At 42.3% G+C, this 16,439-nt stretch overlaps 1 protein-coding gene across 3 annotated transcripts; it reads left to right on the top strand.

Moving 5' to 3' along the window:
• Window positions 1-598: 598 nt before the first annotated feature.
• Window positions 599-16,271, top strand: LOC311135735 (cohesin subunit SA-2-like). 3 transcript variants are annotated; one of them, XM_084169766.1, is made up of 35 exons: window positions 599-811; window positions 1,437-1,539; window positions 2,227-2,345; window positions 2,502-2,580; window positions 2,712-2,867; window positions 2,987-3,083; window positions 3,224-3,300; window positions 3,406-3,610; window positions 3,820-3,971; window positions 4,390-4,463; window positions 5,021-5,144; window positions 5,325-5,423; window positions 5,524-5,603; window positions 5,753-5,860; window positions 6,034-6,142; window positions 6,489-6,606; window positions 6,689-6,792; window positions 7,255-7,347; window positions 7,504-7,593; window positions 7,722-7,925; window positions 9,797-9,867; window positions 9,980-10,067; window positions 10,179-10,259; window positions 10,407-10,499; window positions 10,689-10,863; window positions 11,123-11,262; window positions 11,350-11,451; window positions 11,563-11,711; window positions 11,875-12,003; window positions 12,135-12,343; window positions 13,277-13,508; window positions 13,883-13,993; window positions 14,116-14,242; window positions 14,333-14,410; window positions 14,640-16,271. In XM_084169766.1, the coding sequence occupies exons 3-35, from the start codon at window positions 2,302-2,304 to the stop codon at window positions 14,661-14,663; spliced, it is 3,822 nt and encodes a 1,273-aa protein (XP_084025892.1). In that variant the 5' UTR covers window positions 599-811; window positions 1,437-1,539; window positions 2,227-2,301; the 3' UTR covers window positions 14,664-16,271. The 3 variants fall into 3 exon arrangements, with proteins under 3 accessions (XP_084025892.1, XP_084025890.1, XP_084025891.1); XM_084169764.1 differs by lacking the exon at window positions 1,437-1,539; XM_084169765.1 differs by having other exon boundaries at window positions 1,437-2,345.
• Window positions 16,272-16,439: the final 168 nt, after the last annotated feature.

Below are 16,439 nucleotides of genomic sequence, written 5' to 3'. Positions count from 1 at the left end.
GCAGCTGGTGGCCACACCAGATACTGACTGTTACTTTTGATTTTGACCCCCCCCTTTGTTCAGGGACACATTATTCAATTTCTGTTAGTCACATGTCTGTGGAACTTGTTCAGTTTATGTCTCAGTTGTTGAATCTTGTTATGTTCATACAAATATTTACACGTTAAGTTTGCTGAAAATAAACACAGTTGACAGTGAGATGACATTTCGTTTTTTGCTGAGTTTAGGTGTAAAGTAGCTAAAAAGTAGTAAGTAGTGCAAAGTTGCTAATTAGCTAAATGCTAAAGTTGTCTGTGATGAGATTCGACCACGCAAACTTCGGGTTGCTAGATGTTCGCGACCAACCACCCTATAAGTAACCTTCTGTCTTATGTAACCATTCCAAACGTAACATATTATACAAATTTGAGTGCCCCAGATTTACATTTACTATGTTACGTCTAGTCTATGAGACCAGGCTGCATGTGTATGGTTCTCGGTATTTTGTATCGTCAACAGTCTGTTATGTTCATGTCCTATGAGTTTTGTACGAAAATGAGTTGCGGTCAAGTGTACTGTTCAATTTGACCGACAGGTGGTGCGCCATCGGCGACACGAATCCATAGACAACAAACTGAGCCATGCTAGCTAGCTAGCTAGCAGAGAAAAATAATAGCCATTGCTCAGGAATCAAATTGACCAAATCTACATTTAAGAGTGTGATACAAATCCAATTATACATGTAATAATTAATAAAGGTTCCAGCGAGACAATTTCAGAAACATCTGGATTATTTTTATGGTTGATTACAGTGTTTGAGTCAAACAACGAGGTAAGCTGTAAAATGGCGGATAAAATTTGGGGAGCTAGCTGTGTTGCTAGTAATGTTGAATAAACTAGCAAGTTATTAGTTAAATGTAGCTAGGACAATCAATGTTAGCTGGATACAATAAGGAACTGGGATTTTTAGTAGCGGTTGTGTCGCAAAATAACTAGCTAGCAGTTAACTTAATCATCAAACCATATTGACGTTTCCCTTGACTGTAACGTTATCTATTAACACGCTAGTAGTACTAGTTATTTAGCTAGCTAGTTCTTTCACGATGTGTGTAGCGACTTTGCCTGATTTAAGTCAGCATCGTTACCTAAATCGTCTTGCGATCACCATAACACATCATGCGAGTGTTTGTTTATAGTTAACCCGTCTCTTAGTTAACCATAAGATAGCCAGCTAACGTTAGCTAGCAACAGGAATGATAGCCAACTAACGTTAGCTGGCAAAGATGGAGGACGTCAAACATTGTTTACACGGAAGAGGATTGTACCCTATCAAGGATAGCTTGTTTTTGGAGTAACGTTAGCTATATTGAACATGTGTGCAGCTAACTGAATGACAAATAATTTTTCTTACATGTCGCTAGTTGCATAATTCTTGGTTTTGTTTAACTGTTTTACAGTTACATTGTCTGACAGCCGCAGAATGCATAGCTACGTTACCAGCTAGCCAACCTTCCATTCGCCGACATCAACCAATGAACAAAGATGGAGTAGTTTAAGAACGTCTGTAGCTGCCCTTACATGGAGTAGTCCTCAAAATGGAAGGAATGTTTTGTTTTGTTTGAAGCCGACAAGTTGCTAGTTAGCTCGTGATTCTCATTTGTAAAGAAATTTGCTGACGCATCTTTCTGAATGGCCTAGCTATCTCGTAAATAATTGTTGTTGGCTTCATAACTGATTTTTCCCCATTTGTAAAGTCTGCTGTTGTCTTCTGGTTCTAGTGTCATGTTATTTACCCATCTAACAGTAGCTGGCTACACATGGAAGGTGTATTCATTAGTCTGTTGTCTGTTGCAAAACGTTTTGCAACGGAAACCGTTTACTATAGGAACCAAACGGACACAAACGAAAAGGAAAGGGACCTACCTGCATTTGTCCAGTAAAAACTCTCGTTTTCGTTGCAAAGCTTTTTCTGTTTGGCGTAAACAGTTTCCGTTGCAAAACGGTTAGCAACAGACCAAACGTTTTGCAACGGAATCCGACTAATGAATACACCTTTGACTTCAGCAGTCAATTTGTAAACTGCTGAGTGTGCAAACGGAATTGGTTATCCTCACTTCCTATTTATACTGTTAATCCATGTTACACATCAAGCTACACACACGTTATCAAGTTATACATAGGCATAATAACATATTTGGACTGCTTTTGTTCATTTGAAAGTTTGAGCTTTCTTTTCATATGTTCTAGGTTGTATTACCCTACATTTTGGTGGATCCTGAGAAGTCCATACTTACTAGAGTGGGTCCAGAAAATGTTAAAGAAATGATAGCAGCACAAGAGTTGCACACAGAGTTTCAGTTTCCTCAGTAAGTATAACTTAGATGTGAAATGTGCAAATTGTATCACCTTCTTTTTTGCAAACCGTGAAGATGCAGAGGACATAGGCTTTGTATTGCATAGATAGACCTTCAAACTAGTTCTGTGTGTATTGTTGCAATTACCTTTTTTTGTTTTCTGAACAGAGAGGCTGATACACAGTTGTCCTCTGACACAGACCTTGAGGACCCTGATGTCAAGAATGCAAAGCTTGGGAAAGGAAAGGTGAGACTTGCATGTAAAATCCTCTATCAACACAAGGATTCCATAATAAAATGGGTATGGTCACCTACGGCTTTACATTTGCGCACACACAATGTACACTAACACTTACATGGTATTCCTGTCTGTTGTAGGGTGGGAAGAAGGGGAAGAAAGCCCCTGGAGATAAGGGAAAGGGTGGTGCAGCGAAGTGTGTTGGCCTTGGCCGGGTGAATGGCCACCACCAGGAGAATGGGATGGAGAGCATGACCCTGTTCGAGGTGGTGAAAATGGGGAAGAGTGCCACACAGGTTGGTTCAAACTTTTTTAATTAGAAGGATAGGGTAATAAACTAGTCGTTCTCAATGCATGTTGGTGATAGTAGTATTTTCATATTAAAGTGATGGCTAATGGGTGTTTTTTCTTTTAGTCCATCGTTGATGACTGGATTGAGTCTTACAAGAATGATCGAGACATTGCTCTCCTGGACTTGATCAACTTTTTCATCCAGTGCTCAGGCTGTAAAGGTAGGCACCCAGAGTGGATTGAATAGAATTGTTGAATAGAATACTATCCGCTGTGAAGGACGTTTCTAAATCATTTTGCATCCATTACTTGTGATGATTGAACGAGCTAAGATTATTTGTTCTTTTTTGTTTTGCTACAGGTGCTGTCAGTGCAGAGATGTTCAGACACATGCAAAACTCTGAGATCATTAGGAAGATGACAGAGGAATTTGACGAGGTACTGTCTGATGGTACACTTACTGTACATTGTTATTTATGCCTCTCTGTCTATAGCGTATATTTTAACATTATTCCCATTTTCTTTCTCTCTGTTATCATATAGGACAGCGGGGACTACCCGTTAACCATGGCAGGGCCACTGTGGAAGAAGTTCAAGTCGAGCTTCTGTGAGTTTATCGGGGTGCTGGTGCGGCAGTGTCAGTACAGCATAATCTATGACGAGTACATGATGGACACAGTCATCTCGCTGCTCACGGGCCTGTCTGACTCGCAGGTCCGAGCCTTCAGACACACCAGCACACTGGCAGGTCAGTACTCCCACAATACAGACCCTGGGCAGTTGAGGGAAGTCTGTAGTTAAACCACTGTTAAACTACTAGCTTGATGTATGCATTGCCATCTTTTATGAGGGCTACACTGTGTCTATATGTAGGCCTATTGAATATAAGGCAGGTCTACATAAATAGTGCCTTATTAATTAGTAGATGTCACTCAAGTGAGTCGTTGTCTCTACCAGCCATGAAATTGATGACAGCCTTGGTGAACGTGGCTCTGAACCTGAGCATCAACATGGACAACACTCAGAGGCAGTATGAGGCAGAGAGGAACAAGGTCATGGCCAAGAGGGCCAACGATAGGCTAGAGCTCCTGTTACAGAAGCGTAAAGAGGTGAGTGGGTTCTTCTCGTGTCTCTCAACCGTTTCTTCCTTACGGTTGTTGTATTGAGGGGTAAGATAACTTGACCTGGTCCTAATAATTCTAACCTGACCATTTAGAAATTACATTTTTGAAAAGGAAAAGGTGCAGTGCTCACTCACCATTTAAAACATTATGTTATTTAAACAACTAAAAGCTTGACAACCAATTTCTAATGAAGGCCATCGATGAAGTCCGAAACGTCAGTCTTTTAATAGAATAAAATAATATGTTTTTAATGGTGAGTGAGGGTTGCGCATTTTCCTTTTCCTTTTCAATTATCATTTAGTTTTTGGGTTGCACCTCGACTCGCGTTGGTTGTGCGCCCTCCACTTGTTTCCATTTAGAAATGTAAAAAGCATTTTCAATTTGAAATGTCTCCTCTTTTCAGCTTCAAGAAAATCAAGACGAAATTGAAAACATGATGAATGCAATTTTTAAAGGAGTGTTTGTTCACAGATATCGGTATGTATTGGAACTTGTCATCTTTCTACGTACAGAACAATGAATCCAATTAAAACTGTAATGGATTATGTGTTATATTTTGAATTATGTACTGTTTTAGGGTGGATATTTTGAATGGTATTTTTGTAGTGGATTTTTAAAAGGGGTCTAAAAAGAGAACTGTGGGTGCATTCACTAGACGTCAGAGAGTTCGATCTCTGTGTGAAAACCAACTTCAGGTACTGACATTGCAGTGAGAGAGACTTCAGAGGCATTGAAGGCATATAGCATCTCTGAGATGTGCAGGCTGGTCTTTCACTGAGCTGTTCCAAGGCTCTGGGGCGCCATCTTGTGCTAAACAACAGGCAGCAACGGTTGCTGAGGCAGAACAGCTGTTCATGGCACACCATGTAGCACTGATATCTGATCTAAGTAGAACTGCCTCTGGCTGTACCACTTAAGTTTTTCTAATGAAATCAATATTTACTGCCCTACCATAAGATATCAAATCATTGATTTGATCATTGAGCGTAATGGGGGCTGTGAATAAGTCTGGACATTTCTTCTCTGTTTATCAGCGATGCCATAGCTGAAGTCCGGGCAATCTGCATTGAGGAGATTGGGGTATGGATGAAGATGTACAGCGATGCTTTTCTCAATGACAGTTATCTGAAGTATGTTGGATGGACCATGCATGACAAGGTGAGTCATGCAATATGTCAAATCACATTTGTGGGAGTTGTAAAGCATGTTGCGGGTAGTCTCTTTTATACAAGTAAGATTTACTGTGTGTTTAAACAGTAGGTATATTATCAGACTTGAAAGCTACAGCATTGAGGTTTGAACGTTGTGGTTTGAATATTGTCCTCCCTGTGACTGCAGCAAGGAGAAGTGCGTCTCAAGTGTCTGACTGCGCTCCAGGGCCTGTACTATAACCGGGAGCTCAACACTCGACTGGAGCTTTTCACCAGCCGCTTCAAGGTATGTCAGACGCTCCCCCATCTCACCACTGACTGGGAAATACTGTACATAACATACACACATCATGGTTGGCCATGGTTGACTTTACTGTCATTGACAGGATCGCATTGTGTCGATGACTCTGGACAAGGAGTATGATGTTGCAGTGCAAGCCATAAAACTTCTGACTCTTGTCTTGCAGTAAGTAACCGTGTCTACAAAACATTTAAATAATTGCTCATCCTTCACAACGTTAGCAAACGTATTCGTGTCCAGTACTCCATGCACTCCTGACCCTTCGCTGACCCCGATGAGACCTTACAGCCCTGTGTGGTGTTGTCACCTTGCAGTAGCAGTGATGAGGTCCTGACAGCAGAGGACTGTGAAAGTGTCTACCATCTGGTCTACTCTGCCCATCGACCTGTGGCTGTGGCTGCAGGAGAGTTCCTCTATAAGAAGTAGGTATCACACCGGCTCTCTAAAGCTGTGGTGGAAGCTGAAAAATACTCTTATGTAATTGTTATTAAAGCCCTATTTGGGTTGGAAATGCCTTCAGGCTGAGAAACAGATTTTTTTGTTGTTGAATTATCCAGCAGCATTTAGCCTGACCTCAATGTTGCCGTGTCCATAGGCTCTTCAGCCATCGAGGTCCAGAGGAGGAGGGGATGCCCAGGAGGGGCAGGCAGAGCCTCAACGGAAACCTCATTAAGACCACCGTCTTCTTCTTCCTGGAGAGTGAGGTGTGTTCAGTCTCCATGAAGAGTCTGTCTCTGTTTGAAGTGACCTACTTGGGGCACAAATCAAAATCACATTTTAAATTGTGTTATGTTTCGTAAACAACATGTGTAGACTAACAGTGAAATGATTACTTATGGGCCCTTTTCCAACAATGCAGAGTTAAAGATTTAAAAAAATTGCGATACAGTAGCGACACTAGGAATAAATACACAGTAAATAACAATAAAGAGTAAAAGTAACATGGCTATATACAGGGGTACAAGGTAATTGAAGTAGCTCTGTACATATAGGTAGGGGTAAAGTGACTATTGACGTGTTTCGGTTGTGATAACCTCTGAATGTTTGCAGCTCCATGAGCACGGGGCCTACCTGGTGGACAGCCTGTGGGAGTGTGCAGGGGAGCTGCTTAAAGACTGGGAGAGCATGATCAGCCTGCTGCTGGATGAGCCCATGCCAGGGGAGGAGGGTAAGGAGCAGCACCACACACACACACACACACTGTTACTGGAACTGTCATGTCTCAACATGTTTTCCCCTGTCCTGTCCAGCCCTGACAGACCACCAGGAGACTGCCCTGATCGAGATCATGCTGTGTGCCATCCGCCAGGCCTGTGAGTGCCACCCACCAGTGGGCAGAGGCACTGGGAAGAGGGTGAGTGCTGCTTGGCATATTCCAATGTAAGCCCCTCAGCGGTCAACTCCAGTACTAGTGAGCTCTTAAGGCTTTATGCTCAGAAGACATGTTTGAACATTCACTCAGATATCTGAGGTTTTATAAAAAACCTTTCATATAACATGATTGTAATGTGAGTTCAGGTGGGCCTTTGCGCTTTAGCAAATAAAGGAAAGGAGGGGTGCTCAATGACAAAAATCACGAGAATGGCTTACCAAGAAAACGTCCAAAAGGACTCATTTGAGGTAAAAAGGAGTTGGAGCACTCAGCACTCAACAATTAATCCTTTGTACAGGATGCTAACAGGTGACTGACATTTCTGCCTTTTTTTGTTGATTTCTCCAACTCCTTTTTACCTAAGATTAGTCCTTTTGGAAGTTTTTCTAGGTTAGCCATTCTCATGATTGTGATGTGATTGTGCTCTTCTGAAAATCCTCCTAGGTCCTGACAGCGAAAGAAAAGAAAACCCAGCTGGATGACCGGACGAGAATCACTGAGATCTTTGCTGTGGCGTTGCCTCTGTTGTTGGCCAAGGTCAGTTATCAATTTGTGTACATGACTGTCACTTTACAGTCTATACATGGCTGCTATATTTAACTCAACCCCTGGGACTGCCAGATAGATGCAGGATTACTCAACGCTAGGTCTCTTGTTGTAGCTCCCCTCACCCTCTCCATCTTCCCCTCACAGTACTCCGTTGATGCTGAGAAGGTGACCAACTTACTGCAGCTGCCGCAGTTCTTTGACCTGGAAATCTACACCACTGGTCGATTGGAAAAGGTTTGTGAATCATCTGATATTCCTGGACCGCAACTAATCCTACCGTACCTTAGATTGTTAACAGTAAGTTATTCACGCGGCCATTGTGGCAGAATGTAGTTTGAGACCTCGCATCCCTTTGTGTGCAGCACTTAGAGTCGTTGCTGCGTCAGATCAGGGAGGTGGTGGAGAAGCACACAGAGACTGACGTGCTGGAGGCGTGCTCCATGACCTACCACGCTCTCTGCAACGAGGAGTTTACCATCTTCAACAGGGTGGACATCGCCAGGTCCCAGCTACTGGACGAGCTGGTGGACAAGTTCAACAGACTCCTGGAGGACTTCCTGCTGGAGGTGGGCTCAGATGCATAGAGATACAGTGGGGAGAACAAGTATTTGATACACTGCCGATTTTGCAGGTTTTCCTACTTACAAAGCATGTAGAGGTCTGTAATTTTTAGGTACACTTCAACTGTGAGAGACGGAATCTAAAACCAAAATCCAGAAAATCACATTGTATGATTTTAAGTAATTCATTTGCAGTTTATTGCATGACATAAGTATTTGATACATCAGAAAAGCAGAACTTAATATTTGGTACAGAAACCTTTGTTTGCAATTACAGAGATCATACGTTTCCTGTAGGTCTTGACCAGGTTTGCACACACTGCAGCAGGGATTTTGGCCCACTCCTCCATATAGACCTTCTCCAGATCCTTCAGGTTTCGGGGCTGTCGCTGGGCAATTCGGACTTTCAGCTCCCTCCAAAGATGTTCTATTGGGTTCAGGTCTGGAGACTGGCTAGGCCACTCCAGGACCTTGAGATGCTTCTTACGGAGCCACTCCTTAGTTGCCCTGGCTTTGTGTTTCGGGTCGTTGTCTTGCTGGAAGACCCAGCCACGACCCATCTTCAATGCTCTTACTCAGGGAAGGAGGTTGTTGGCCAAGATCTCGCGATACATGGCCCCATCCATCCTCCCCTCAATAAGGTGCAGTCGTCCTATCCCCTTTGCAGAAAAGCATCCCCAAAGAATGATGTTTCCACCTCCATGCTTCACGGTTGGGATGGTGTTCTTGGGGTTGTACTCATCCTTCTTCTTCCTCCAAACACGGCGAGTGGAGTTTAGACCAAAAAGCTCTATTTTTGTCTCATCAGACCACATGACCTTCTCCCATTCCTCCTCTGGATCATCCAGATGGTCATTGGCAAACTTCAGACGGGCCTGGACATGCGCTGGCTTGAGCAGGGGGACCTTGCGTGCGCTGCAGGATTTTAATCCATGACGGCGTAGTGTGTTACTAATGGTTTTCTTTGGTCATTGACCAGGTCCTGCCGTGTAGTTCTGGGCTGGTCCCTCAACTTCCTCATGATCATTGATGCCCCACGAGGTGAGATCTTGCATGGAGCCCCAGACCGAGGGTGATTGACCGTCATCTTGAACTTCTTCCATTTTCTAATAATTGCGCCAACAGTTGTTGCCTTCTCACCAAGCTGCTTGCCTATTGTCCTGTAGCCCATCCCAGACTTGTGCAGGTCTACAATTTTATCCCTGATGTCCTTACACAGCTCTCTGGTCTTGGCCATTGTGGAGAGGTTGGAGTCTGTTTGATTGAGTGTGTGGACAGGTGTCTTTTATACAGGTAACGAGTTCAAACAGGTGCAGTTAATACAGGTAATGAGTGGAGAACAGGAGGGCTTCTTAAAGAAAAACTAACAGGTCTGTGAGAGTGCCGGAATTCTTACTGGTTGGTAGGTGATCAAATACTTATGTCATGCAATAAAATGCAAATTAATTACTTAAAAATCATACAATGTGATTTTCTGGATTTTTGTTTTAGATTTCGTCTCTCACAGTTGAAGTGTACCTATGATAAAAAAGTACAGACCTCTACATGCTTTGTAAGTAGGAAAACCTGCAAAATCGGCAGTGTATCAAATACTTGTTCTCCCCACTGTACATAAAATGTCAATTGTATTCTATTTAATTCTATGTTCAGCTGGCTGAGTGTCTCAGAGACTGAGCAGTCTGTCAGATTGAGAACTTCTATGGCAGATTTGGCAATGCATAAGGACATTACCTATCTTTAATCTTTGTAGATTATTTGTCAAAGAAAAATAAGTATTCTAGGGTAGTACTCAGATTGGTGTTAATTGAAACTGGGACTGTAAATTGAGTGACACGTGGCTGTGTAGGATTTCACGAGCTAGTTATCTGTTGTTTCAGGGTGAGGAACCAGATGAGGATGATGCCTACCAGGTCCTGTCCACACTAAAGAGGATCACTGCTTTCCACAAGTAAGGCCATGAGCAATATTAAACAAGTAATGTGTAATCCAAGCATTTACCAATGAACGGTAGATAAATCATAACTCCTTATCTGACTAGATTCTGTGTTTCTCCTGTGCAGTGCACATGACCTCTCTAAATGGGACCTGTTCACCAGCAACTATAAGCTACTAAACACAGGACTTCAGAATGGCGATATGCCTGAGCAGGTACCTAAACCATAACCCTGTTATCCCCTCGAACCCACCTACCCCAGAAATGTTTCACATTCATCTCCACTGTTTACTATCACTTACCTTGTAATACTCTATTTTTCCCAGATTGTAATTCATGCGATGCAGTGCACACACTACATCATTCTGTGGCACCTAGCCAAGGTCTCCGATGGCAGCTCTACAAAGGTACACACACTGTTGTTTTCAGTGACTAATGACTATCCAGTGTCTACCAATGTTTGTGACTATACACCCCTGGGTGTCTGGATAATGAATGTGGTTTACTGAGTAAATAGTGAGTACTGAATACTGAGAGAATCTGTTGGTTTCCAGGGGGACATGGTCACCCTGAGGAAGCAGATGAGGGCCTTCTGTCTGATGTGTCAACGCTACCTCACCAGTGTCAACACCACTGTCAAAGAGCAGGTGGGTTGTCCTACGTCATGTCAGTCTGTTCCCTAACTGTGTAGGTGTGTGTTCACTGTTAAGTGAGTGCTGAGGGGTTGCTGCTCTGTTGTGTAGGCTGGATTACTGTAAAGCACTGTGTGACAACTGTTGACATGTACGGGTGTTATGTGATTGATTTGATTGATTGATTGATTGACTGTGTTCCAGGCCTTCACCATCCTGTGTGATGCCCTGATGATCTTCAGCCACCAGATCGTGTCATCGGGCCGGGAGCAGCTGGAGGCTCTGATCTACACGCCAGACTCCTCCCTGCAGGCCGAGCTGCTCAACTTCATCCTGGACCACGTCTTTATCGACCAAGACGATGACAACAACAGCACAGGTCAGACACAGCCCACTGGAAGACAGTCACAACACAGGCCAGACAGACCCCCCTCACACAGCACAGGCCAGACATCCACACAGCCCACCTGGCAGCTAGTCACAACACAAGGAGACAGCTGAGAATGGCTTTTAATGTGAATAGTGCACACACAAGTTAAAACACCAGAGCTGTTTCTGAGTTGAAGCGAACACCTTATATGGAGACAGGAATGGTGAAGTTTTACAAGGGGTTACCTCAGTGTTCTTAATTTTATCAGATGGGCAGCAAGATGATGAAGCGAGTAAAATCGAGGCCTTACACAAGAGGCGTAACCTGCTGGCAGCGTACTGCAAACTGATCATTTACAATGTGGTGGAGATGAACACTGGAGCTGATATCTTCAAGCAGTACATGAGGGTATGTCTGGCCTCCTGCCATATTTAGACCTTTAAAAGAAAACATTCCTGTTCTGCCAATCAATTAAATGTGTGTTTTTCTCTCTAGTACTACAACGACTATGGAGATATCATCAAGGAAACGATGAGTAAAACAAGACAAATTGACAAGATCCAGTGTGCCAAGACCCTCATACTGAGTTTGCAGCAGGTAGGAGCTTTGGAGAAATTAACATTCAATTAAAGTATTGTCTTCATTTTGTAACAATGTGAGTGTTTTGATGATCGTTTTAAAAGTTGCAACACTTTTTTCTATTTTTAGCTTTTCAATGAGATGTTATCTGACCTCGGCTGCAACTTTGACCGCTCGTCGTCGTCCTTCTGCGGCATTAAAGAACTGGCCCGACGTTTCTCGTTGACCTTTGGCCTGGATCAGCTGAAGACCAGAGAGGCTATCGCCATGTTACACAAGTAAGCCTGCAGCAAATCTGAGTAGAAATCAGTAAGTAAAGGTTTAACAGCTCTGCAGGCATGCTTCTATTTGAGGCTTCTCAACCTCCCAGAACTGTTAAAGTATTTACAGCTTCAATCCATTCCTTCCTAAACATTTTATCTTGTGCTGCACTTGCTGCAGGGATGGAATCGAGTTTGCCTTCAAGGAGCCCAGTCCCCAGGGAGAGGGAAACCCTCCTCTCAACCTTGCCTTCCTGGACATTCTCAGCGAGTTCTCCTCCAAACTTCTCCGTCAGGACAAGAAGACAGTGTACGTCAGAGGAAACTGTTATATTTAGTCCTATGTGCAGTCAATCATTAGTGACTGTATTCTCCTAAGCCAGACAGACCACAGTGACACTAGATCATGGATGTTGACTTGTGGTCCTCTGTCCCCTGCAGTCACCTCTACCTGGAGCGGTTCATGACCTTCCAGATGGCCCTGCAGCGAGAGGACTGCTGGCTGCCCCTCATCTCCTACAGGAACTCCCTGCAGGCCGGAGGGGACGACGACACCATGTCTGTTATCAGCGGCTACAGCAGCCGAGGTTCCAGCATCAGGAGCAAGAAGGCCAAGCCAGCCAGCACCGGAAAGAGGAAACTGCCTGAAGGTGAGGGGCAGACACAGAGCCATAGAACAGCATGGGCAACATACTGTGACTCACTGGCGTTAAACCTGAAAGCTCAGTGTTTAGTGTTATGATATACACTGAGTGTACAAAACATTACGAACACCTTCCTAATATTGAGTTGCACCCCCTTTTGCCCTCAGAACAGACTCAATTCATCGGAGCATGGACTAGAAGGTGTTGAAAGTGTTCTACAGGGCTGCTGGCCCATGTTAACTCCAACGCTTCCCACAGTTGTGACAAGTTGGCTGGATGTCCTTTGGGTGGTGGACCATTCTTGATACACACGGGAAACTGTTGAGCGTGAAAAACCCAGCAGAGTTGCAGTTCTTGACACAGTCCGGTGCGCATGGCACCTACTACCATACCCTGTTCAAAGGCACTTAAATATTTTGTCTTGCCCATTCACCCTCTGAATGGCACACATACACAATCCATGTCTCAATTGTCTCAAATCTTAAAAATCCTTATTTTACCAGTCTCCTCCCCTTCATCTACACTGATTTTAAGTATATTTAACAGGTGATATCAATAAGGGATCATAGCTTTCACCTGGATTCACCTGATCAGTCTAGGTAATGGAAAGAGCAGGTGTTCCTAATGTTTTGTACACTCAGTGTACACAACTAATTGTGTTCCAGAATCTGTCACCTGCAGCTCAATGTCAGATCATTGAGCTGGGCCAAATATGCTGAAAGCCCATACAAGCAATAAAATAAATGTTGCCAAATGTACAATTAGATTTTCACTTGGGGAAATAACTTGCTGAATGAAGATTATACCTTAATGAATTGAGTGTTTGCTAGATGTTATCTGATGTTGGCATTATAAAAAGCCAATACGCTAAGATGTCTACCTGAGCACTGAGTAGTCGGCTCACTGTATAACAACCCCATTAAACCCTTGCTATTGCAGCAGAGGAGAGTAGCAGCTGCAGCACAGATGCGGTGTGGATGAACCAGGAGCAGAACGTACAGACGCCAGTGATGATGCCCTCGCCACATCTCACCTCCACTGTGCTGAGGGACCCCAAGAAAATGAGGCCAGAGGAGAGCTACATGGGTATCTACGCTATGACATCAGAGCAGCAGCAGCACCAACAGCTGCCCCCCCAGCAGCATCACCATCAGATCCCCATGGACTACAAGTACAGAACACCTTTCTATGGCTCAACACCTTTTGATTTTCATGAGTATCTTTAGCCATCCATTGTAGGGTGGCAGGTAGCTTAGTGGTTAAGAGCGTTGGGCCAGTAACCGAAAAGTTGCTGGTTTGAATCCCCGAGCCGACTAGGTGAAAAATCTGTCTGTGCACTTGAGCATGGCACTTAACCCTAATTGCTCCTGTAAGTTGCTCTGGATAGGAGCGTCTGCTAAATGACTAAAACGTCAAATGTAATGTTACTTAGCTACGTATGCAATGTTATCACAATGAATTATATCTTCAATGAAACCACGGTAGTTCGCCTCTTGTTTGAATAAGTATGACTGTCTGTATTAATGTGTCTGACTCTGTTTTCAGTACCCAGGTGACCTGGATGCTAGCCCAGAGACAGCAGGCAGAGGCCCGGCAGCAGCAGGAGCGGGCCAGCATGCAGTACGCCAAGATGAGGAGCCACATGCAGAACTCAATGTAAGACGGCACTTCTCTTCCAGACCACAGTGGTGTTTCAACCCCAGTGTAGTACATACAGTCATTTGCTGCCATGTGTGTAATGTATATAGTAATTTGTGGCCATGTCTTTGACCATCTAGCCGCCGCGGTTCAGGACTCATGGAGGACGATGAGGAGCCAATAGTAGAGGATGTAATGATGTCGTCAGAGGACCGTTTGGAAGATCTCAATGAGGGCATGGATTTCGACACTATGGATATTGATCTGGTAAAATACACTCATAAAGATGTAGTAGTGCATTTATGAATATTACTGCCTTGGTGTCTCTTCTTTCTTACTTTGCTGTTTATTGTTTAGCCACCATCGAAAAATCGCAGAGAGAGATCAGAGCTGAAGCCAGACTACTTTGATCCTTCTTCCATCATGGATGATTCGGTGGGTATTGGTTTGTTATTGAGAGTACAGTGATATCTACATTGTTAAAGATAACGTACAACAAACGATATGATCAACAATAACAGTGGCAGTGCCGATGTGAAGTCCAGATACCTAGTTAATGTCTTTGGTATGCATACGGAAAGGCTATACTCATATTCTCTCATTCTTTTCCATATTATACAGCAAGTAACTAAACATTTAAATGGAGTATTTTCTTCCTTTTTAGGTCCTCAATGTTTCAATGTTCTAAGTTGATTATGGTACATCTGCGTGAAGAGGACACTGTTGTTACCGAAAATGTTTTGATGACGAGAAGTATTCTCTGTAGAGAATTGTTTTAAAATAAGCTCATGGGACTATTTGCTTGTGAGGCAGCAATGGTTGAATTTCACCTTTATTTTGTCAATCAATGGGCAGGTTTTTGTCTCATGTAAATACATAGTTGCTGACATACTTTTAAAATATAAAATCTGGCATGACATGTAGCCATATATTAAAACATATATACATTAGGAGAAAATGTGAAATGTCTTCATATTGTTGGAAGGCCTTACCGCAAATATGAAACACAGGCTTCTCAGAATTCTCTCTGTCATATTATTTTTTAGAGGTTTGTCTGTCCTGCTTTTATAACTTATAGAATACTTTGATTTATAGATATTTTGTAATGACAATCAGATGTAAATTAGTACTTTATAATCATGTTATTACTCATAGAGAGTACAGAAATTAACCTTTTAATGGAATTTCTGGTGTGTAATAATGGATGTGGCCTGCAGTTTTTATTTTTTCCAATGTAATAGGTGAGACCTCTTGGAGAACTAATAATTCCCAAATGCCATTTGACCCATTGACAAGCTTAGTTTAAATTCTGAATCACTTTGAAAGGTTTGATGATTTTGAATGCTGTGTGGCTTTTGAAGAGTGGTACAAAAGTATACTGTGCAGAGGGTTTGCATAAAAGAGTGGTCAAAATATTCTCTGTTGTACCACTGTGTTGTGTCTGTAAGAGAGCTTGTTATAGAATGTTTCTAAAATACCACATGTAAGATTTTGGGTTAGCTATCACGGTATCATAATATATTATTATTATATATAATGAAATATATAATTGTATATTATACAATTATAGAAATGTGTAATATATTGTGAATCGGTGCTCATTTTATATTTGCTCAGTTTTAGTTAATTTGAAGTCTAATTTAGGAAAAGGTTAAATAGAATGTAAAGTGGTTTAAATTAACCTCCTAACTAATGTGCAGTTATGCATAAGAATTTACCTTTGAATTTGTATTTAAATGGTAAATGTTTTGTTTGTCTTTTCTAAGGATTCTTGTTTGAATAACTTTTCTTTACCTCTATGTACTTTTAGATTGGTTTCCAGATTCCCAACAAGCTTTTCTGGAGGAGTAAAATTGTAATCATTAATATTGTAAATGATAGTTTTATACAGCCACAACAGCTTAAAACACCGCCTCTCCATTTTCAAAAGCAAAAATGTTATATCAAAATCTAAATACAAAAACACAAACCTGAGAATTTAATATTTTTCATTATTTACATTGAAGCAATGTTAGACAAATTTAAAAAATCATTTGAATGCATAGTTCTTTTGTTTTATGTAGGCTTCATACTGTCCTTTTGATATTTACCTTTTGTTGTCCTTGCATTGAACTGCTGAAAGTGTGTGCATACGTCTATATGTGTATGTATACACACATACATATATATATTCAAATGTATATAAATGTGTTTTTTATTCTATTTACAAAGTCCACTGTACCATTTATGGTTTGTATTTATGTCTGGAGACCAGTAACTTTTTGAACAAAATAAACCCCCTGCAATTGTGTGTTGATTTGAATTAAGTGTTACCAGTTTTTAGTAGGCCTATTACACCTAAATGAAATGTCTGCGGGACAGAGTGCAGTATAGTCACTGGTTGTCAGGGGTTGCTACACTGGTGGCATTACTGGGATGGTGATCATGTAGACCTCTAAGGGATGAATATGGGTCTTTTTAAAGA

Source organism: Coregonus lavaretus, assembly GCF_964263955.1.
Source record: "Coregonus lavaretus genome assembly, chromosome: 10".
NCBI classification, from domain to species: Eukaryota; Metazoa; Chordata; class Actinopteri; order Salmoniformes; family Salmonidae; genus Coregonus; species Coregonus lavaretus.
Note: the sequence above shows the minus strand (reverse complement) of the source record. Positions and strands in the feature narration are given on the sequence as shown.